Source organism: Balaenoptera musculus, chromosome X (assembly GCF_009873245.2).
Source record: "Balaenoptera musculus isolate JJ_BM4_2016_0621 chromosome X, mBalMus1.pri.v3, whole genome shotgun sequence".
Taxonomy (NCBI): domain Eukaryota; kingdom Metazoa; phylum Chordata; class Mammalia; order Artiodactyla; family Balaenopteridae; genus Balaenoptera; species Balaenoptera musculus.
The window spans coordinates 113,634,219-113,658,309 of record NC_045806.1 but is presented as its reverse complement, the minus strand read 5'-3'; the positions used below and the strand labels follow the sequence as shown (position 1 = coordinate 113,658,309).

The 24,091-nt window shown below is 40.3% G+C and overlaps 1 protein-coding gene across 8 annotated transcripts in view; it reads left to right on the top strand.

Annotated features, from left to right (window-relative positions):
• The first annotated feature begins 855 nt into the window (after positions 1 to 855).
• MAP7D3 (MAP7 domain containing 3) overlaps positions 856 to 24,091 on the top strand; it is a 34,094-nt gene continuing 10,858 nt past the window's right edge. The window contains exons 1-11 of one of the 8 annotated variants that reach the window (XM_036840784.1): positions 869 to 966; positions 6,883 to 6,981; positions 7,075 to 7,158; positions 8,381 to 8,544; positions 11,486 to 11,597; positions 12,147 to 12,245; positions 15,361 to 15,450; positions 19,875 to 20,056; positions 20,225 to 20,689; positions 21,238 to 21,368; positions 21,629 to 21,837. In XM_036840784.1, coding sequence (XP_036696679.1) covers positions 912 to 966; positions 6,883 to 6,981; positions 7,075 to 7,158; positions 8,381 to 8,544; positions 11,486 to 11,597; positions 12,147 to 12,245; positions 15,361 to 15,450; positions 19,875 to 20,056; positions 20,225 to 20,689; positions 21,238 to 21,368; positions 21,629 to 21,837 — 1,690 coding nt within the window. In that variant the 5' untranslated portion in view covers positions 869 to 911. Of the gene's footprint in view, positions 967 to 6,882; positions 6,982 to 7,074; positions 7,159 to 8,380; positions 8,545 to 11,485; positions 11,598 to 12,146; positions 12,246 to 15,360; positions 15,451 to 19,874; positions 20,690 to 21,237; positions 21,369 to 21,628; positions 21,838 to 24,091 lie in introns of those variants that run through there. The other 7 variants (XM_036840783.1, XM_036840782.1, XM_036840779.1 and 4 more) reach the window with 7 other exon arrangements.

Here is a 24,091-nt window from a genome sequence, read left to right as displayed (position 1 = left end):
ACTTATTTTCCACTCTTTAATTTTTGCCAAATCTGTAGGTGTAACATGATATCTGTGGTTTCCATTTGTATTCTCTTGAGCGCTTAAGAGTTTGAGCATCTTTTCTTATGCTTATTGACCATTTGTGTTTTCTTTCCTGTGAAAGGCATCTTTATGCCTTTTGCTCACTTTTGGGGGGTTGCCTATTTCTTAAGTAATTTTTAAATCTTTATGCATTCTGGATACTAATCATTTATGAATATTATATATCTATCTATCTGGCGAGATTAACGCCAATAAGTCCTCTCCTTCACTTTAAAGACCCACAAACACCCTAAGGTAATTCACACAACTTTGAGACCTAACAGTGTCACGATTTATTCTCAACAACTTAAAGTCTTTACTCATGATCAGGACCCCTAGCACCTCACAGGAACCTCGCTCTCTCCCAACCCCTCTCTAGGCCTCTTCACCCAACTTGGGCCTTTCTGTCGTGTTTCAAAGACTAGCAAACTCTTGATGCAAGCGCACCCAGGAGGCACTCAGGAAGTGCTCCCTAAGTGAACGAATGAAGAAAGGAAAGAACGTTACTGCGTTCCTAGGTAAAAGAGATGAAAAGAAAAAAGGAATGTTGGAGGGCCACGCCGGCTGATGATTGGCTGGCATCCAGGATGGAGGGTGCGGGGAGAACGCGGGACATAGGAGAGGGTTTATTTACACCAGGTGGTCGCCGCCCAGCGGCTCACCACGTGGTGCGCAAAAAGCAGCGCTGCGGCAATCGCTAGTCCAAGCGAGGCGGTCGCGGCGGCCCTTTGGGCCCCGCCCCTTCCCGCCCCCCGGCGCCACGGCCCCGGCCCCCGCGGCGGCCGCGCCAGAGCCTGCGCACTGGGGCCCCAGCGCCTGCGGTGGCTCCCCGCTCGGCTGCTCTGAAGATGGCGGAGCGCGCCGGTGCTGGCACATCCCTGAGGGGGCTGCGGGAACGGATGGGTGAGCGGGCCGGCGGCTCCCGGGGGGGCTCGGGCCCGCGCGGGAGGCGGGGTTCCCGCGGCCCCGGGGACTGTCGGAGCGGCGCGGCCCGCGCCCGAAAACTTCACTCCGGAGTCGCCTCGCGCGCCGTCGGGTGCTCCCCTCACCCCCGCCGGAGCGCCCTGGGACGGGACGGGGCGCCGAGAGGGGACGCGGGCGGGAGGGGAGACGGCCGGCCCGCGCCACCAACGGCCCAAGTCCCGCGGCCCAACTGCCACCGCCAACGGCCGTACCCCCGCGGGCGGGCGGGGCGCGAGAGAACTAACGGGCGCTGCTGGGGCGGGAGGGCGGGGGCCTGGCACCCCGTAGCCCGCGGACGGTCCCGAGCCCCGCCTGCCGTTGGGGAGAGGCGGACGCCCTCGCAGCCTTCGGAAAGGCCGCGCCGCTGCCCGGGAGGTGCGGGCGCCGGGACGGCCCTCGCGGCTCGGGGCAGCCCTGGAATCTTCCCTCCGCCCGGGGCGCTAGCGCTTTCATCCTCTCCCACGGTCGCAACCCCGGTCTCTCCCGCATTCTCCTGGTCAAGGTCTGGTTAAGGTCCGGTGAGGAGGGGGCCTTGGGGGTCTGGCTTTGAAATTTGGGATGAAACTTGGTCCCCCTGCTCCTCCTGGTTTGCCTCAGCACATGACTTCGCCAGGATGTCACCTTCCGTGGGACATCTTGCAGACCCTAGGCTGAACTGAACGGGACTCAGCGCTTCAGAGTGCTTTCTTCTAAACTGGTCCCATCGCCAAAAAGTTCCCTCCCCCAAAATCGTTAGTTTTATAAAATTTGTCAGGATTTGGCATTGCTTAGGCCAGGAGACTGCTTCACTACTTGAGCGAGACAGTATTTCTTGCTTGTGGGAGGTTGCTTTTAGTTCTCGGGCTAGTTTCCTCCTATATGAGCTTGAATAAAACAGCCTTGATGATTTTATTGAAATCCTTAGGGATTTTTTTCATTTGCAGTTGAAAAATTAGACCGGCTGCGATTGGGAGGGTTTATGTTACTTCAGAACGCTTTGAATCAACTCCCCAGAGAATAATGTCAGAAGCAAAAACACTTTCATTATTGCACAGGGTGAAAAACTCTTCTGTCTCTAGCTTATTATGGTTCACCTACAGGGAGAGTTTGCAATAAATTCATTGTTTTATTGCTTAGTGACACCTAAGGTCCTCTGACATTGAATTATTTCACTGATTTAAACTGACCGGCCTTCTGGATAACCCCCCAAAGTATTTGCATACTGAATGTTGAAAAGTATTTTTAAATTTTATATGGGACAGTTGCTTGAATTCACAGTATTTTAAACTAAAAACTTAAGCAAAAAAAGGCTTAACCGAGAACCCTAGTTGACCTCCTTGCTGCCCATTTTGTATTAGGAATGGAAAACATCACATGTTAAACTTTTACAGAGGACCACCTTGACCAGAAAGAACTTACTTCATGGTCTCAGCGTTTTCCTGAAGGGGACAAAGAGTCAGTGAAATATTCTGCCACTTTGTGGCAATTGCTTCTTTTCTGTTATCCAAATAACAGTGAGTAGACTTCGTTGCTGTTTTAGGCAAAGCTCCCTGAATCTGCCTTATTTTTGTGGTTCCCTGATTGCAAATGTCTTTGGTTTTCTGTTTTTTTCTAAATATTTTCTCACCCTCTCCCTGGCCTAATGACATGCAAACTGTAACAAGGCCGTGAAGAGAGACCCTTGGTGTGGGCGGAATGGATCTGCACTCCCAGCTGCTCAGCTTTGAATGAGGGTGGATCCAGGTCTGGGCCGGCAGCTGTGCGGAAGGGTCTGGGACTGGGCTGCTGGAAGACCGTCTGCTGCCAGACGCCCCCCAGCCTACGCTCTGAGGCTACGTCCAGCAGGAGTGCAAGATAAGGCTTGGTAGCAATTGCTTCTTTTTATTCTGTTATCCAAATAATGGTGAGTAGCACTGTATCCACTAACCTGTAGCAGTTAGTTTCCTAGTACGGTTGCTGTCTGCCTCAACCGTAGCCCTTTTTATAATAATTTTTTAAAAACCTTTCAATCATTTTTTTTTTTTTTTGCAATCTACGCCCTTTGCTACCTAATGAGAAATACTAGTTTACTAGTTTGTGTGATCTAATGTTTCTAATTAGTACAGAAGAAAGGTCATGGAGAGGTGGGGCTACAGATTTTAGGTCGAACTCTGACTGAGAGTGATGTCCAGAGCAACAGCTGAGGCAGACAATACAGAATTGCTAATAAGTACTGGGATGAGTATTTATCATTGGCATCTCATGGGATTAAGCATTTTGGGGTGATTGTGCTTGGGTGCAGCTTTAGGAAGATTCTTGAACTAATTGTCATGGAAAAGTGTTCTTCTTCCTTTCTTGCATTTAGCTTGCCCTAGTGGAGCAGAGCTCTTGTGACACAGATCGTGTGTGTGTGTGTGTGTGTGTGTGTGTGTGTGTGCGCGCGCGTGTGTTTAGGAAGGGTGAGTGGTGTTTCTGGAGAGAAGCAGAAGTTGAAGTCAGTAGTGACCTAAAATGCTTTATGTCCAGAAGGGGCCTCAAAATTTCAATGACATCTTTTAGAAATCAAGTGTAAAGCATTCTTTAATTTTGGCATCCTAGTGGCATCTATTTTTGGTTCATTTCATTCTGAGGTTTTTATTGGGCTAGATGGCTAGGATGATTGAGTTTGTTGTTTTCCCATAATAGGAGGAGAATGGGGGAATTCCATGGTGGTCCAGGGGTTAGGACTCTGCACTCTCACTGCCGAGGGCCCGGGTTCAATCCCTGGTCAGGGAACTAAGATCACACAAGCCTCGAGGTGCGGCCAAAAAAAAAAAATGGAGAATGATTTTCTTTTTGTAATGTCTTTTACACATTTTCTCTAAACTTAGGCTTTTTCTAGCCACAGCATAACAGTGCTTACTTTAGAGAAAAAAAAAGAAGTAAATGCTTTATTTTAAAATATTTCCATTTCCCAAATATTTCCATTCTGTATTTCCAAAGTATATTTTAAACCAAAGCCCATATATTTCATTTACTTATTGTTGAATAAATTTTATACATTTAGATCTTAATTCCTTCATTGTGGTATTTTAAAAAGAAGTAACCTTAGAAGTAGCTGAGGTGGGAATATTAAACTAAGTCATATAAAGGTTGATGTGGGTTTTGTACAGTCTGGTCCTTGATAATTATGTAATGTTTCAAAGTTAAGTTGCTTCTTAATCTACAATTAAGTTCTGGCTTTACCCGTTGCTACCTGTGTGATCTGGGAAAGTTATGTTTAGCCTCAGTTTTCTCATCTGTTAAAAAAAAAATGAGGAAAATAATAATATCCACTTTATAGGATTGTTATGAGAATTAAATGAGGTAATAACCAATGAAAACAACTTCATAAATGGTGGTATACATTATTTGTTATGGCAATTTTTTGGAAATACAGATTAAGATTCATAATTCAGTTTTAGTAATAAACTCTACATGTTTTCTTACGTAATCTCCAGGCAAAAGGTAACTTTTAACTTTAATTTTGGATTTAGAGTTAGTATAAGAACTATAGAAGTACTCTATTGCACCTGTTACTTGAAAGTGAATTAAGTAAGTTCTGTCATTGAATGGAGTTGAATAAAATGTTCATTTTGTTAAGTCCAGACATAAAGGCTTTCTCCCATTGTGTGGACATTTTTAGAGCCTGTTCTTTTGGTGAATGTATTTCTTGCCAGTAGGAATTTGGATGTAAAGATCTAAAAATAAGATTTGAGGGGCGTTCCCTGGTGGTCTAGTGGTTAGGACTCAGTGCTTTCACTGCCGTGGCCCGGGTTCAATCCCTGGTCGGGGAACTGAGATCCCGCAAGTGGTGCGGCACAGCCAAAATTTTAAAAAAATAAATAAAAATCATATTTGATATTATAACCTTTATATGATTTGGTTCATTATTGCCACCACAGCTATTTCTAAGGTTACTTCTGAGTAATAAGATCTTAAATCTGGTAAAATTGTACATTTTGAGAAGAATTGTCCTTATGGCCAACTAAATTATGCCAAAATATGGACTTTCCTTAGGATTTTTAAGCAGGAAAACTGAATGTGCAGAAGCAACAGTGGTTTTCTGTATGCTCACATAGAAATGTTGTGAGTGGAAGGGAGGGTGTGTAGGATGGTTTAATTAACTTATAGACTATAGTTAAGAATTTTCTTAATACACTAGTACTCAAATTCAGAGGATAATCGTGGTCCACAAAATTGATGCTAGTTAAATAACTGAAGAAGCCGACAAGAATCTAATCTTCAATTCAGATAGCTAGATCATGGATTATCTGAGCTGTTAGGTCTCTGAGATTTAAAAATAAATCCTTTTCCCCTTTTGAAATGGCGATCTCTATGGCAACAATTGTGACGTCACTTTCAAGGTTACTCTATAAAATGGCTCCCAGATATTTTTCCTCAGTGGCAAGTAACATCTCAAAGTCCATTCATTCTGAGTACGACCACATCCCTCTATTCCCTTATTTTATAGTTGCCCATCTACAGCTGTTTTATATTTTTCTTGATATTGTAGAACCCAGAATTGTATGCAGTATCACAGGGGCATATTTCCTGTGCTTTTATACGAGAGTAGAAGAGAGTTTTCAGTGTTATTCTCCAGCTCCTTCCTGAAGATGCCTGGTACTATGGGGCATTTTAGATACAGCCGTATATGGAATTAGAGTTCAGGGAATTCCCCAAGAACTTGTTTTTGTATCATCTTAGAATTTTAGTTTTTCTTACTTTCCCTCAAATTGTGCTCCCATACTCTTATATTTCACCCTTATTGAAGTTTATTTGCCATTTTCTACCTGTTCACACAAGATGTGTAAATTTATATTATATAATTTATATTTATTTGCTTGACATTTTCCTACCTAGAAAAATACCATCACATTGGCAATTCCTTGAGTGTTTTCTCCACCTTCACTGTGCATCAGAATAGAGCTTTTAGCAACTGCAAAGGCCTGGGCCCCATTCTCAGAGAGTGGAGGCGGGGAGGGGAAGGCTTTGCTAATTTTTTTTAAAAGCAATTTGGGTGACTCTCCTGTGGAGCCAGGGTTGGAAGCCCCTGATCTAGGTAATTTATAAATGTACTCCTTATATTGGGCCCAATCTCTGAGGCTCTCACCGTTGACACTTTTGCATCCAAATTCAGATCCATAAACTCCAAATCTTTTCTAAATTCCCCCAATTTATGGCGAAACATTTTTCCAAATCCTTGCCAGCTCAGTTTTTCTAGTACTTGCTATAATGTCTGTCTGAGGCATTTTTGAAAGCTATTAATCATTAGCTCTTACTCACCCACCAGCTCGTGCTGCTACTTCTACTGACAACTCTGTGTGCACAGATAGGCTGGCATGTCTACGGTAAACACTGTTAATTCTTTGTTGGATTATTGTTGAACATCATAGGTACTCAGTATGTCTTTCCTGACCCAGAGTCTGTCATGATTTTGCCTTGTAGAAGAGATTCTGTCCTTTATCATCGAAGATACAATTGGCTGTGCTTTGCCACCCCTGGATTAGCTGTTCATATTCTTTCTTTTTTTTAAAATTTATTTATTTATTTATGGTTGTGTTGGGTCTTCATTGCTGCACACGGGCCTTCTCCAGCTGTGGCGAGCTGGGTCGTTGTGGTGCACGGGCTTCTCACCGCAGTGGCCTCCCCTGTCTCAGAGCACGGGCTCCAGGCGCGCGGGCTTCTCTAGAGCGCAGGCTCAGTAGCTGTGGCACACGGACCCACTTGCTCCGCGGCTTGTGGGATCCTCCCGGACCAGGGCTCGAACCTGCGTCCCCTGCATTGGCAAGGGGACTCCTAACCATTGTGCCACCAGGGAAGTCCCGCTGTTTGTATTCTTAATATCGAATCCCTTTCCTTTATCTCCCTGTATTTTAGTTGCTGCTGCTAATGCCATTGCTGAAGAAAGACGGAGTCAGGGTAGCTTTAGCGCTCTTCCATCACAGCCCTCAAATATAAAATCAGCGTTTAAACCAGGTATAATTTCTAGAATGCTTCAATAGATGTCAAAGTGTTATATCCTTAAAGTTTGATATCTTATGTTTAACTGTATTCTTTCTTTTTTTTTAGTAATAGATGGATCTGTGCTTAAAAATGATGTAAAGCAAAGATTAGCAAAGGAGCGCAGAGAGGAGAAAAAAAGACAAGATGATGGTATATTTTAGACTTTTTAAAAAAATTAAAATGAATGAATTTTATGTTAAGGTTATATATTTCCAAAGTGGTTTTACTTTTTAATCTGTTCATATGATAGGTTACACATTTTACAGTATGTGTTATATTGGATTAAAAGCTTATACTAAATGAGATAAAGAAGGTCCATGCAAAATATTTGACCAAATTGTTTTATTTTTGAACTAGTAGTTTCTGTTAGCTTTAATTTTCTGAAAATTAAGGTATGAAAATTTCTTCAACATTTGTAGAAACAAGCAAAATGAAATTTCAGTAAAAATGACTTAAAAACAAAAATGAGGGAATTCCCTGGTGGTCCAGTGGTTAGCAGTCTGCTTTCACTGCCGGGGGTGGGTTCAAAAATAAAAGCAAAAAACAAAAAAACAAAAAATGGAGTTGCCAATAATCCTAACATAGATACGGTATCTTTCACTGACTGCTGTGCTTTTCAAGTGTAACTTTGGATCAATTAGGATCTAGAAGAATACTCTTTCTACACCTTGAGAGAATGCTTTTTCAACTATGTATTTTTCCCATCTGGCCCTGTAAATCCACTGCAAAACTAGTGCTCAACTTCATTCAAATAAAATAGCAATTGTCTTGGTTCTGGTGAGGAGCTGTGTCTTCCTGTAGCTCTTTAGAAGAGTGTTTTACAACTGCATAGGTGGCTCTGCAGGCTTTAGTGAGGGGAAATTTGAACGTAGGAAAACATCATGCTGGTCAGTAATGTGGAATGTGCCTAAAGCCCACGAAGGTCAAACTGGCATGCTTAATATGGTCTGTCTAGATGAGGCCTTTGAAAAGAAGTTTCCTAGTACAAGGGAAAAAAACGTATATTCTGGCCATGTGTTTTTTTTACGTCTTATTTTAATGTATAGCATATTAATCTGATGGGGTTTGACTTCAGCTCAAGTCAGCAGAAACATCACATGAAAGAAAATATTTCTTCTGAATTTGGAATTTTAGTTCGGACAGGAGGAGAGTCATCTAAGCCAATTCAGTTCTCAGGAGTTAAATGAACACCCAGTGGAAATGATTCTTTTGTGGCCATCTCTGTTCACTTACATAATAAGTCTTTAGTCATTAGCACAGGTTATGTTATTTTTAAGAAAGAGAATAAAATATAAACTTTTTCCTTCTCTGTCTGTAATGTGGAAAACTTAAATATTTTCTTGGCTCTTACCTTGCATTTGGAATATTTCAGCTAATAAAGAGACACAACTACTTGAAAAAGAAAGAAAGTCTAAGATCCTATACGAAAAACAGATGGAAGAAAAGCAGCGAAAGCTGAGGGAACAGAAAGAAAAGGATGAGCAACGGAGAATATCTGCAGAAAAAAAGAGAAACGAAAAGTTACAGGAAGAAAGGGTACATGTTCTTCTAGCCTGTTAATCAGATGATGCACCGTGTTGCCTGGTTCTGCAGTGCTTTTTTCGTAGCCCTTCTCTGCTTTTACGGGAACCACTCCCAATTCTCCTTTCGTCTTTCCTTCAGCATTAGCACCTCTTGCCCCATCCTGATCCGAGCCTTGCACGTCCAGGGAGAGAACCCTGTCCACTTGCAGGGTGCCTGCGGCCTGGGCTTTGCTCTGAGCGGCTTTCTCTCCTACAAAAGGTGTTGTCCACTGCCTGGTATTCACCTAGCCACCGTCCCAGGCCCCCCTGAGAGGCCCCCGTCTGACCCTGACCCTCTGTGCTTCTCACTGCTCTGCTCTGCTTCTCACCACTCGGCTCACTGTGTGAGTGGCAGGGCCCAGCCACGCCAGAGCCTTGCGCTCTCCCTCGGTGCCCTGGCTCCCTCTCCTTTGCGCTCTCCCCCTCCCCTTCTTGTTCCTTTTTTTCTCTCTGTTGTTTTGTAGCCCTGCTCTCTCTTTTCCTGTCTGGACTCTGTTTTGGTGTCTTTGGCACTCTGTTGGTATGAGTCACTGCCTCTGTTGTGCCCTCTCTTTCCCCCTCTGTCCCTCTTCATTCAGTTTGTCTTTGACTGTTGTGTGGGCATCTGGCTGCCTGTCTCAATCTGTATGATTGTCTCTGGCACCAAGTTTTTCTCCTGTAGGTTGTTCCACAACTCTACTCTGAGTGTCCTTGGCTCCTTCTGAATTCACATGTTCTGTCCTGTTCCTTGCTGTCATTCTCTCTTTTCTTTGTTCCAGTGACTCTCAAGTGTCCCTGAGTGAGTCTTGGTCTGTCTTCGGCTCTCTGTCTGACTGACTCTGGCCTTTTTCTGCCCGAGGCACCTCCCTTTTCTTTCTGCTTTCTTTGTCTTAGCTTGTCCCTCTTTTCTCTCCCCATCTTTAGAGTTTCTGCCTCTCTCAGTATGTGGGTTTTTATCTCCCTCTCTTTTTCTCTGTTGCTCCAATTTTTAAATGTTTTTTTCTCTCCTTTTCTCTTTGGTTTCATTTCTCCCCAAGAGCCCCCTTCTCTGTGTCTTTCTCTGTGGTGCTCGCTTTTCCTCCTAATTTTTGCACACAGTTGGCTCTTGCAAATGCCTCACCCCCCAGCCCTTACCCCCATTGGCGAATCTTCCTTATTCTAGGACTATTCCTGTGCTATTTCTTCCCTGTCCATGGTCCACTAGCACCTTCTCTGTCTTTTTTTTTCAGCACATTCCAGTATTTAATGAATTCTCATTCAGAACTTGTGTCACTCTCTGTCTTCCTCTGTGAAACATCTCAATTTACTTCTCTGTGGTAAAGAGAGTGAAGGCCAGAGAGACTGAACTAGGTAAAGAGAGAACCAAAGAAAGTAAAATAGAAAACTATGTGCAGAGTCAGGGAGGGTCCCTGGAGGAGAGAGAGTCCCGGGGACTGCGAGAAAAAGAGACCATCTTAGAGAAAGAGGAACCTGAGAGAGAGAACACAGAGAAAGAAGAAGCAACAAAGTGATACTGTAGCCAGAGACAGGGCAGGAGAAGAGGCCGGAAGACAAGGAGAAAGGGCAAAAGAGAACCGAGCCCAGGGAGCCAGCATGGGGGCGTCCCAGACAGAGCAGGGACCGTTCGACACTGTGAGGAGGCCGACACTGTGAGGAGGCCGCCCGGAGAAGAAGAGAGAGGATGACTCAGTAGAGCAGGGGAAAGCCCAAACTCGGTGGTGCTGAGCGGGGGTGAGTGCGGGCGGGGCTACATGGGGGGCAGGACAGGAGCTTGCACGTGAGCCACAGGTGCGGGAAGGAACCTGAAAGAGCACAGCGGGTCAGCACATCTGGAAACGGCAGGTTAGAATGCTTAGGAATCAGAGATGTTTTAATAATACAAGGATATTCTCTGTTTTTAGTCTTTATTATACTTTTTAGGTGTCTAAGTAATTTAGAACAACTTACTTTCTGTCAGAAAATATAATTTTAAAATATTGCCATTAGATAAGTTTTATTTTAAGAATTGCAGTTGCTTTTCTCCTCAGAGGATATGGGTGACTCTCTGTTTTCCTAGTATGTTTACCCTATTTGCCCTCAGAGAAACGGTGGGAACATCGTAAGGATGATGTTGCTATGAAACGATTGTTGTCAGGGAAGAATAGAAAACCTTCTGGCCCTGAGTTGATTTGCTTACCTGAGTGTAGTCCATGATGTGTTACAGCACAGGATGAGGAATAGCTGAGAAAAGAAAACTGCCTCTCATTTCCAGCAGTGGCCTTGTTTCGCCACAGTGTAGCATTTACACTTGTAGAGCTGTTATCCTGCCCAGTTCAAATTGAAGCTGAGGTCAAGACAAACACACCTCTTTTTAAAAATTTGATTAGTTAACACCAGAATTTCAGATGTTACAAATGTGGGTATAACAGATGATCTGGCATAGATTTCACATATGTGTATTAGTTGATTTGTTTTTCCTGCCTCATTCTGCAAAGAATTTAAGGTATATTTTTAAAAAGCCATACCACAACCAGATGAGAAAATAAGTGGTTGAGGGAATCAAGCAGAGGGGGAAATTAAAGTAAGAAAATAATAAAACATAAGGTATGATTAGCATACACCAAAGTGTACCACTCAGTCTTTGTATAGTTGCTAGAATAGGCTACATGTTTGGTTCTAAATTTCCTAATGATACAAGCAAAGATGGAAGCACAGTCAGTTCCTTGATTCATGTCCATAAGTTTAAAACCTAGTTATTCGGGAGAACATGGATTGATACCCGAGATGTATTGAACTTTAACTTTTTACTTGAGATGTTTCCAGTTCTATTCTTTCATTAAAAAAAATTTGCCTGATTGAAAAATTTGGTGGTGGGGGTATTTTATAACCAACAGATCAAAATTATACTAACCAATATAATGCATATGTAAAAATTTGTTGGCATTTATTTTAAATAGGAGAGATTCAAAGCTGTCCTTCATCGTACACTGGAACGGAGCAGCCGTGTGGATCATCAAAAAAGATGGTCATGGGAAGGCTCTACAACAGTAAACTCTCAGAATAAAACTGGTAATTAATACAACTGCTAAACTTTAAGTTCATTCATTTTCACATGTAAATATTGGCTACTAGTATAAGGTTGCATTTACTACAAAAGGTTTTGAGCTTTGTATCCTAGGTGAAAACACTGCCATGTACTTACTCTTTGGCATGCGTTTAAATTTGTGTCATGTGAGATCGCCAAAGAACCAGGTGAAATTTTACAGTAATTTTATTTTATCCACTGTATCCAAAGTCTTACCATTTAAACTTGTAATCAGTGTAAAGATGAATAATAATTGATAGGCTTTACACAGCTTTATCCAGTGCATATTTTTAAAATTGTCCTGTTTAATATTGGTGTACTGTAAATTTTTCCTATGTGTGGACATAATTCTATACAGTTGCATAAAATGTAAGTTAAATTTATATAGTTTGTAAGGAATGACTGACAGTGAGCATTGTGTACCTAATTAATACACGTTTATGCTCCATAGAAGTACATCATGAACTCATTTTGTTTCAGCTAATGATGCTTTTTTTAAATATGAGTACAGTAAATCTTATATCTTTTCTCAGCCAACAAACATTCTATATCTACTGAAAAGCTTGAACAGGGGACTTCTGGATTACATAAACAAATGTCATCTGCAAGTTCTCAAAATTCTATTGCCAAGAGTAAGTAGTTATTTCATGTATTCTACTGAGTTTCAAACCAATGAAATCAATTCTTTATATGTATTTCCACAGTACCACTTATTCTTTAGATTGTAGGACATTTAAATATTTCAGAAGAGCACCACCTTGTTTTACAGTAGAGATGGTCATTACTATCCTGTATTTTCATCAGTATAAATCTTTGTTTCTTGATTTGTGTACTAATCATATCAGATGGGTTTGTTGGGCTTAGGTAGCCCAACAAATATGAAACATCTTTTGACCAAAAGACATTGCCATTAGGTGGCACAATAATTTATTTTAGAATTAATTCATATTCTGTCTAACCTATAAATGAAATCACTTTTTCTAGGGACTAGACTAGTCATTCAATTTTCATTAAGTTTCATGAATATTACCTCATTTAAGTAAAATAATAGCATATATATAGCAGTGGACAGGTTGATCTGCTTCACATATATAGAAAGTTGACAGGCAAGTATAATTACCTTCCTAGTTGTATAGTTAAGACCCCAAGAAATTCGGTGATTTCCACTCCACCATACTTACTTATGGTTTATATTTTGGTCATTTGATAGATGGATCATGGTATTTAAATTGTACATTCCACTAGCAAGTCCATGTTTTCCCCCAAAGCAAATAAAGTGGTAACAGTGTTTAATGAGAGAAGTATTGCTAAGCTCCACTTTACAACTCTTCCTAGAGGTAATGCAGTATTCTTTAAAATAAAACAGTTATCTACTATGGATACTTCAAATACCTTTTGCTCCTAGTGTTTGCACTTTTAATTAGCGTTCCTTTTTTTCTTTTTTTTTCTTTTGGCCGCCCGGCTTTTGGGATCTTAGTTCCTCGACCAGGGATTGAACTCGTACCCTACGCAGTGAAAGCACGGAGTCCTAACCACTGGACAGCCAGGGAATTCCCTAGAGTTCCTTATTTTTAAAAAAATCTTTACCAGAGTGTGTGTCAGTGACCATTTCTGGCTTGTAGTACATGGTGCTTCTCATTGATAATTGAAATGGATTAGACAACCATACCCATCCGGAGAAAAAAACAGAAGTGATCTGGGCAGGAAAAAGACATGGCAGGCATATTCCACATCATTCCCTCGAACTTAGCCATAAGAAAAGAAGAAATACCACCTTTGTACCTTGTGAATTGAGACAAAGGCATAATTATAGTTTGAATTAAAAATGTTTCTTTTGTATTATTAGGTGCCTTGGCAGTTTTTTGAGCAATGCTGATTGCTCTAAAATTCCACTACAGCAAAAGACTCTGGACCTCATTTAAAGTATAATTAGTTAATTGTAGCAGTGGTTAACTTAGTAGGAAAGATTTCCATTCTTGTCTAAATATTATAGTTTTAATATGTTGAAAAGGATTTTTGTTTTGTTCGTCCTACGATATTTGTACTTTTAGAACTCTTACAGTTTCCAACGATGAACTTGAGAGGTCTTTCATTGTTTGTGTCTTGGTGCATCTAATTTTCTCTTGTAATGGTCCAACAAAAGTTGATCCACTTTCCACCCTTACCCTCAATATGCTTTCCCAGAGCACTTTTATGTATAGCCCAGGTTCATTCATAGATTAACGTGGGAAGATTTTCTCTAGCACCTTGCTTGTCGTGTAATTAATTTATTATTCACAAACTCAATCCTTTAGAAAAATTAGGTAACATTCATTGCAATGTTATATTTATATACTTTCATTTTAATTTATTTTAATTGTTTCATAAGCATTGGCCATGTTTTACTATCTAATTGCTTGGAGGAATTAGCAAAGATTTCTTGCACAGACATTTATTACATTTTTAATATAATGAGCAAACACTAGTGTGTTTTCATTAATATGTGTGCCTGCTGTATCAATGAGACATGTAAAGAGAAGGGACAGGTGATGACTTTCAAGTTAATAATTAGTTAAATTGCACTGAAGGAACAATTCCAAGTAATTTTTTAATATAAGAAGGTATGTGTGGAAGATACTTTATGAAAGAGTTTGCTTAAAGTTACAGTATATTGCACACTCTGAAATGATGAATGCCGTTAAATTAATGATTCCAATAATTTTATTAAAAATAAAATCAATATTGTCAGTGGCTTACCTTTGTAAAATCCCTTCAAATTGAAATAAAACCTGTTCAATCCAGAGAGATGGACATTTCAAACTTAAATGAAGTTCATAATCTAACCTGTGATATTTTAAATAGCGTTGCTTTAAATCTTGACTGATTCAAATAGTCTGTTTTTTTTCTGCTCATTGCTGACTTATAATAACTGTTCACACTGTTTTGTCATTTCTTGCAGTGTGATAATGAGGGATAGGTGATTTCATCACATGGTTGAATTGATTACACTTCTGTGGTTCATGCTGTGCAATTACATTATCAATTCAAGAATTTTCACAAGACGCTATATTGTCAATATGTACTTTAATTTATAGAGGTTCCCAAAAAAGAAGTTATTCTTTAAAGACTTTCATCAGTATCCTGAGCCATAATATTTCAAGTGAAATGGAAAAGTGTCTACACAAAAGCCATAATATTTCAAGTGAAATGGAAAAGACACAAAAGTGTCTTTTCCCATATGACTGGTTTGGGTTGCTAAAATTCTGACATCTATACCAAATGTTAATGATCATTTTTATTTAAAAAATGCTAGTTAAGGGACTTTCCTGGCAGTCCAGTGGTTAGGACTCGGTGCTTTCATTGCCGTCGCCTGGGTTCAATCCCTGCTCAGGGAACTAAGATCCCACAAGCCACGTGGCACAGCCAAAAAAAAAAAAATACGAGTTAAAACTAAACTATAAATTACTTTAGTAATAGACGTTATGGACTGTGTCCAAAATTAAATGTTGTATATTCCTAATTTGGGAACTTTGATGTTGTCAGTATCAGATTTTCCCGCTTAATTTTTACTGTTTCCTAAATAATTTTCTTTCACTTCGGATAACTTACTTAAAGAGTAAACTAGTTTTAAGTTTGGGCATGTAAAATTTCTACATAACACTTGAAATTTAAATAAGATAAAAAATGTTTGGAAATGGGTGGCTCACCCCTGAAATAATATATATAAACAGCTTGTAAAAGGTAATATTCTTTGCCCTTGATCTCCAGAAACAACAGAAAAGAGGAGAAGCTCATCTCTGAATAGAAGATGTAGCAAACTGCATTCATCTACAGAACAAGTGGAAGAAAAAACACCTGGTTAGTTATTTCTATGTACCGATCTTAAATGGTGGTTTAAAAGTGTTATATTTATGTCAACATTCAGCTGCTTGAAAAGCCATTCCAAAACATTGGAAGCCAAAATTTCCCTTCTTTAACTAAAAAATGTACTTTGGTGCCATGCTTATTTGGCTGAAGCCAGAAGAGTCTTTTTAAATGAAATATATAATTCTGCAATGAAGCTGAGGAGCTAGATCACAGAATGTTGGTATAGACAAGAGTTGTCCTGAAGCACTTGATTCCCTTCAAACGTTTCATCAATTCGCACATTGAAGTTCTAAATTATCGGCAACATTTTGAACTTCAAAGCTTTGCTTTGTTGCTTCACAGCATAATCCGCATCTATCCTTTGGGCGTGTTTTCACTGCTGATGATTACACACAAGATTTCAAAATTATTACTGAAGTACTTCTTTATGTAAAGTTGTTTCTAACACCCCCCTAAGTTTTCCCTGTTAGACATGATTTTCCTTTTTTTCCATAACAAACTGTTCACTTACAGAAGACTCTCCATTTAATTGATTCGGGTCACATCCTGTTATAACAAATGTCATTGTCACAGGGATCTTTTTTTTAATATAAATTTATTTATTTTTATTTTTGGCTGTGTTGGGTCTTCATTGCTGTGCACGGGCTTTCTCTGGTTGCGGCGAGCAGGGGCTACTCTTCGTCGCGGTGTGTGGGCTTCTCGTTGCAGTGGCTTCTTTTGTTGCGGAGCACAGGCTCTAGGGTGCACAGGCTTCAGTAGTTGTGGCTCGCGGGCTCTAGAGCGCAGGCTCAGTAGTTGTGGTGCACGGGCTTAGTTGCTCCGCGGCGTGTGGGATCTTCCCGGACCAGGGCTCGAACCCGTGTCCCCTGCATTGGCAGGTGGATTCTTAACCACTGCGCCACCAGAGAAGTCCCCACAGGGATCTTTTTGAACATAAAAATTTATTGGAGCAAGCTATTTACAAGATTTACTTTTAACAGAATAATTCACTCAGTCTCTTGGAGCTATTGGCAATTGACTTGACCAATATGACTGTCAGTGACATACATCTGGAGGAATCCATGTCAGAGTTGTTTTGTCATGTACAACTATTTTCTCCACGTGTGAGTTCCTCTGTAGAGACTCCAATACATTGGGTATGGCTCTGCTAGATACATTACCTGGATTCCTGCTTTGGGGTTATTGTGGTATGCTGGCGCCTTTGCCCCTCTATTCAGGTATTCTCTTCCCTGACAGTGTAGTCCCATCAGGTGGCAGTTTTCAGTCCTGTTATATATGTGTGGCTCTCATTGCCTCTGCTTTTAGGCTCGGAAAGTTATCATTTGCAGCAGTTCACATTGCTCCTTCTTGCTTTGCATTTATTTGTGAGACCTCAAATCAAATCCTTTCTGTTTGTTCTCATCATTTAGTTTGTCAGCTATATACTACTCTTTGGGAGAATAATTTAATCAGTCGCCTGTTCATCCCAACAAAAGCGTCAGTAGCCAGGAACAAAAGTACTGCTTCATTATTAATTTCTGGAAGCAGTACTCCAGGTAACAGGCAGAGTAGAGTGCCTGAAAGTGTTAGTATTTGTGCTTAAAAAGTAGGTTGTATCACTTAATTTTTTACAGTAAGACATAAAAATAATTTGAGTCAATACTTTGCAAATGAGTGATTATACCCAACATTTTATGTTGCATATTTATGATTTCTAGCAGGGTAGAATAGTTATCAGTGTAATTTATAGGATGAGATAGGGACCTTTGGTTGTTAAATCGTAAAACTGTGGGTTTCTTAACCTGTGCTTAAGTGTATCACAGTACTGTAAAAAGTACTGGATTTTAAAAATATAGAAAATCTTAAATAATATCAAGGGAGAAAGTGTCCTACTCCACCCTTCTTTTTTTCTTAAAATGTGGAAGAATAACACTGAGTGGCTCTTTAGCTTTTAATTAAGAACATAAAGATTGTTAGTAAAATAAAACAAATCTTCAGGGTTATGTGGATTTTCTCATTTATAGATTACATATCATGTTAGACATGCCTCTAGTAAGTCCTTAGTAATGGAGAGCTCTAGTGCATTGTTCCCATCCTTTTTGTCTTTTTTTCTCCACTTTTTCCTTTCCAGAATATATCCCACCCCCTTTGCTTATTTTTATGTCAATATCCATATGATTAGTAAACCAAAGTGCTGTCATAGACTTTGTGGTAGTGCAGCTTTACTTCTCTTGGTTCACATTCCCAACTTTGTTTATGCCTAGTTGTATGTGTGTCAGATTATTTTCTACCAGTCTCCCCTCAGTCTATTGTAAGGTATTCTAATTACTTTCATTTTATTTTAATATATTACTCCCATCAAAAACCTCAATATTTTGTCTTAAATTTCTGTAGCTATTAGAAATCTAGTTATTATACTTACTATATTTTCTGTAGCACAGTCAGTGTTAAATAAGTGACTGTTTAAGGCACATACAAGTACGTAAGTAAAATGCTTTCTCTACCAAAAGTGAGGGACTAAAAAATAACCGAGTCTTATATTTACCAAGTCTTTAGAAAGCCACCACCAAATACCTTCCTTAAAATGTTTACTTTAGGGAATTCCCTGGTGGTCCAGTGGTTAGGACTGCATGCTCTCACTGCCGAGGGCCCGGGTTCTATTCCTGGTCGGGGAACTAAGATCCCACAAGCCACGTGGTACGGCAAAAAAGAAAAAAAAGCTCACTTTATTATAAAGCAATAAATATTTAGTGTAGAAAAATTTTAAATATAATTTTCTGTTATTCCAATACCCACTGATAACTGAATATTTTTCTTTGCGTTTACATGTTTTTTAATAGAATGGGATCATAACCTGCTTTTGTTTAAACTCAACATATACCATTTTCTATGTCCAAAAATTGTATATTATTACTCTTAATGACTGCCTTAGTATAGTCCAAATTTTGTGTTGAATAGGTTATATTTAAATATAATTATTAAATTATATTATTGAACAATGCTGTAGTAAGTAATCTCATACATACATTTTCATTTATTTATCTCATTTTTTCTTCAGAATATCCTAAGTGAAATTGCAAGAACAAAGAGTGTGGACTTTTTATTTTAAAAAAATATTTATTGATTGATTGATTTGGCTGCGTCGGGTCTTAGTTGCGGCATGCGGGATCTTCGTTGTGGTGCACAGGCTTCTCTCTGGTGTGCACGCGTGGGCTCAGTAGTTGTGGCATGCAGACTCTCTAGTTGTGGCGCGTGGGCTCTAGAGCGTGCAGGCTTAGGTGCCCCGCGGCATGTGGGATCTTAGTTCCCCAACCAGGGATCGAACCCTTGTCTCCTGCATTGGAAGGCAGATTCTTAGCCACTGTACCACCAGGGAAGTCCTGAGTGTGTACTTTTTAGAATGGCTTTTGATACACTATTGCCAAAATGCTTCCCAGGGAGCATATACCAATCCATACTTCCACCAGCAGTGCATGAGGTTGCCTGGTTCCCAACATTGGTATTATCACTTTTCTCTATCTTAGCTGGTACCGGATATTATAATTTTTGTCCATTTGTTAGGCTAAAAATATTTAGATTGTTAAAGCTGGAAGAGACCTTGGAGATCCAGCCCATTCTGATTAATGTCTTATTACAATTTTTAGTATGGGTGAGAAAATGCTCTTTTTTATACTCTATTTTAAAACAATCATATATAGAATGCCTTATGTAATCACCTGTAATGGTAAGATCCCTGGCCTTGGTGACGTTGTTTAGATTACTTTTAAAAAACGTTGAGGGACTTCCCTGGTGGCGCAGTGGATAAGAATCCGCCTGCCAGTGCAGGGGACACGGGTTCGAGCCCTGGTCCAGGAAGATCCCACATGCCGCGGAGCAACTAAGCCTGTGCACCACAGCTACTGAGTCCGCGTGCCACAATTACTGGAGCCCACGCACCTAGAGCCCATGCTCTGCAATGAGAAGCCCACGCACCGCAACGAAGAGTAGCCCCCGCTCACCACAACTAGAGAAAGCCCGCGCGCGGCAACGAAGACCCAACGCAGCCAAAAATAAATAAATAAAAATTAAAAAAAAAAAAAGCATTGACGGTCTTGTAATTTTCTATGAAAATCATTCTGAACTATAGTGTGATTAAAATAGAAATGGCTTACGGCAAACATCAGCTTTGGAGAAGCATCTTATTTTCATCTGGAGTGGACTGTTGTTTTCACAATGCCTCTCTTGGTGGTGGTGCTGCTTCTGAAGTACCAACTTTGCAATGCTTCTGTCCTGTGTCTGTGATCCATTTCAGTAAACATTTCTGTGTTGTGTGTAATCCCTGTCATTTCCTAATAAACGCAGTCTCTTTTTGTTTTTATATTGTTACATGGTGCATTTCTGTCTTATCAAATTTCTAGCTGTGTGGAATTTCACTCTCTGTCCTCATTTACCTACAGGCATCCACAATATATTCCAGTATGTAAACATGCCCCTGCTTAAGCATAGCAGTGATGAATTGAAGAGTACCATAGTGCCTCACAAGTCAACAGTGATAATACCTCCCCAGGAGAAAGTAGACACACCCTCCAAGACAAGCGTGGAAGCGGTCCCCAAGGCGAGTGTGGAAGTGCCCCTGGAGGTGAGCGTGGAAGCACCCCCCGAGGCAAGCTTGGAAGTATCCCCCGAGGCAAGCTTGGAAGTATCCCCCGAGGTGAGCGTGGAAGCACCCCCCGAGGTGAGCTTGGAAGTATCCCCCGAGGTGAGCGTGGAAGCACCCCCCGAGGTGAGCTTGGAAGTATCCCCCGAGGTGAGCGTGGAAGCACCCCCCGAGGCAAGCTTGGAAGTATCCCCCGAGGCAAGCGTGGAAGCACCCCCCGAGGCAAGCTTGGATGTATCCCCCGAGGCAAGCTTGGAAGTATCCCCCGAGGCGAGCGTGGAAGCACCCCCCGAGGCGAGCGCAGGAACACCCTGCACGAGTGTGGAAACATCACCTGAGGCAAGCGAGGATCTGTCCCTTGAGGCGAGTGTGAATCCGTCCCCAGAGGTGAGCATGGACTCATCCCCAGAGGTGAGCGTGGACTCGTCCCCAGAGGTGAGCACAGAAGCGTCATCTGAGGCTAGTGTGGAAGCATCTCCTGAGGCGAGCGTGGAAGCATCCCCAGAGGAGAGCACAGAAGTGCCCTCTGAGGCAAGTATGGAGGCGCCCCCTGAGGCCTCCCCTGAGGCGACCATGGGAATGTCTTCCAAGGTGAAAATGAAAGACTCTCCACAGGTTTGACAAGTGCCTTTCATTGAGAAATTTTCTATTAAAATCTGTATGTCTTGTTGTATAGATTATGATAGGTCAGATTTCACAACATAAGCAACTCCTTATTTATAGCGTTCTGTGATAAAATAAATTCACTTTAATAATTTAAAATTATATGATATTCGTTGTCACAGAGTTTACCCCCCCAAAGCTGGAATATTAGTTAATTTTTAGTAGAAGAGACAAAATAAAGCAGTTTATATGAACTGTGTTTCTAAACTCTGAAGGAATGTTTTTGAGAACTATTGCAAACCTCAATTAGGATTTAAAAATAAAAGTAGGTTTTGAAGTAAAAGAATTCTTTTAAATTATTTCTATGACATGCTTGAATTGTGTAATATAAATTGTTAGTCTGGAAGAATGTATCTCTGTACCTAATTCTCATGCATGAAAGGAAAATTGGGAGTTTAAGGAGCTATAATTATATTTTATTCAGAATATTTTTCTCTTGAAAAGCCAGCTGCAAAATGTAATGCTAGTAATTTCTTATCTGATTGTATTGATCTGTTCAGAAATCAGAAACGGACAAACAGGCCTCAAACCTGATTACGAAGAAGCGCCTACCACCATCTCAGATACCGTGTTATAGATGGTCATCTTCTCCTACAAGCAGGTGGTGTCCTCCATCTCCCATCAGTGCTAGGTAAGTAGCTTATTTGCCACTGTTCCTGATACATATTTTACCAGGATAAACTTCACATCAGTGTTTCATAAATAATGTAGTATGCATGGTAATGTAAATATAAAGGGAAAAGCCTTTAAAAATGGATTTACCTTTGTCTGTTATAAAATATCATTATAAAGTCAAGACATTATAGTTTATGAAATGGTACACTAAAAATCATCACATATGTATTACGAAACCATACCAGACTTCCCCTATTAACTATTACTTTTTCCCAGCAGGCAAATCCAAAAGAATCGCCCCCCGTCACCTTCACCCGTCACGTCAAAACAGTCGACACAGTTTTCTTTTTCCTGTAGAGCAATTCCTATGCAGCGTACCGTATTTGCACAAAATGCATTAGGTACTATTGGAATGAAAAGTGAAGCCATCTCTAACACCATTAACAGCTCTGAGGCTGCAAGCCAAAAGGATATGATCTGTGAAGGTGAGTTCCTTCACTAAGAAGTTCATTTCAGCAACACAGAAAATCTTAAGGTAGTTTGGGAACTGTCAACGTCATTTTATTCCCCAGTTCAGAGAACTTTAGGAAGCGAACTTTCTTTTAAATAAAGAGAATTTCACCAGTCACGCTGGCACACTGCTTTTTTTTTCTTGCTGGAACTTCTTACCCCCATTTTTGGAACTGATATTGGAGGTATGGATGGGTTGGATGAGCGCCATGGTCTAGGTGGTCCCTGCATTTCCTTCCAGCTCTGATAGTGGATGGCCCTAAGGTACTTTCCATCCTTGGAGAGAGCACTCCAGCCATTTGTGGCTGAGCAGGTTTCCTTCAGGAGCTGTAGGGCAGTTTCCATACATAGACCATACATGTGTCAGGTCAGTATGTGGGTTCCAAAAAGTATCATATTGGTATTTTGCCATTCTTTTTTTAATTGAAGTACAGTTGATTTACAATGTTGTGTTAGTTTCTGGTATACAGCAAAGTGATTCAGCTATATATATATTCTTTTTCATATTCTTTTTCATTATAGGTTATTGCAAGATATTGAATGTAGTTTCCAGTGCTATACAGTAGGACCTTATTGTTTATCTATTTTATATATAGTAGTTCATATCTGCTAATCCCAAACTTCTAATTTATCCCTCCCCCTGCTCCTTTCCCCTTTCGTAACCATAAGTTTGTTTTCTATGTCTGTGAGTCTGTTTCTGTTTTGTTTTGTTTTGTTTTTTAATTTTAATTGAAATACAGTTGACTTAAAATGTTGTGTTAGTTTCAGGTGTACAGCAAAGTGATTCAGTTATACATATATATATATATAAATATACACATTCTTTTTTTACACTCTCTTCCATTATAGGTTATTACAAGATATTGAGTATAGTTCCCTGTGCTATACAGTAGGTCCTTGTTGGTTTTCTGTTTTATATTTAGTAGTGTGTATATTTTAATCCCAAACTCCTAATTTATCCCTCCCTGCCCCTCTCCTTTGGTAACCGTAAGATTGTTTTCTATGTCTGTGAGTCAATTTCTGTATTGTAAATAAGTTCATTTGTATCATTTTTTTAGATTCCACATATAAGCGATATCATATGTTATTTGTCTTTCTCTGTCTAGCTTACTTCACTTAGTATGATAATGTCTTGGTCCTAATAATGTTGCTGCAAATGGCATTATTTCATTCTTTTTTATGGCTGAGTAATATTCCATTGTATATATGTACCACATCTTCTTTATCCACTCCTCTGTTGATGGACATTTGGTTTGCTTCCATGTCTTGGCTAATGTAAATAATGCTGCTGTGAACAATGGGGTGCATGTATCTTTTCGAATTAATGGTTTTCTCCAGATATATGCCCAGGAGTGGGATTGCAGGATCATATGGTAGCTCTATTTTTAGTTTTTTAAGGAACCTCCATGCTATTCTCCATAGAGGCTCTACCAATTTACATTCCCACTAGCAGTGTAGGAGGGTTCCTTTTTCTCCGCACCCTCTCCAGCACTGATTGTTTGTAGACTTTTTGATGATGGCCATTCTGACTGGTGTGAGGTGATACCTCATTGTAGTTTTGATTTGCATTTCTCTGATAATTTGTGGTGTTGAGCATCTTTTCGTGTGCCTTTTGGTCATCTACATGGCTTCTTTAGAGAAATGTCTATTTAGTTCTTCTGTCCATTTTTTGATTGGGCTTTTGGTTTTTTGTTACTGAGTTGTATGAGCTATTTATATATTTTGGAAATTAAGCCCTTGTAGGTCACATTATTTGCAAATATTTTCTCCCAGTCCATAGGTTGTCTTTTTGTTTTGCTTATGGTTTCCTTTGCTGTGCAAAAGCTTGTAAGTTTGATTAGGTCCCATTTGTTTATTTTTGCTTTTATTCCTATTGCCTTGGGAGACTGACCTAAGAAAACATTGCTACTATTTATGACAGAGAATGTTTTGCCCATGTTCTCTTCTAGGAGTTTTATGGTGTCCTGTTTTATATTTTAATAGTCTTTAAGCTATTTTGAGTTTATTTTTCTGTATGGTGTGAGGGAGTGTTCTGACTTCATTGACTTACATGTGGCTGTCCAGCTTTCCCAACACCACTTACAGAAGAGACCGTGTCTTCTCTGTTGTATATTCTTGCCTCCTTTGTCAAAGATTAATTGAGCATAGATACGTGGGTTTATTTCTGGGCTCTCTATTCTGTTCCATTGATCCATATGTCTGTTTTTGTGCCCGTACCACACTGTTTTG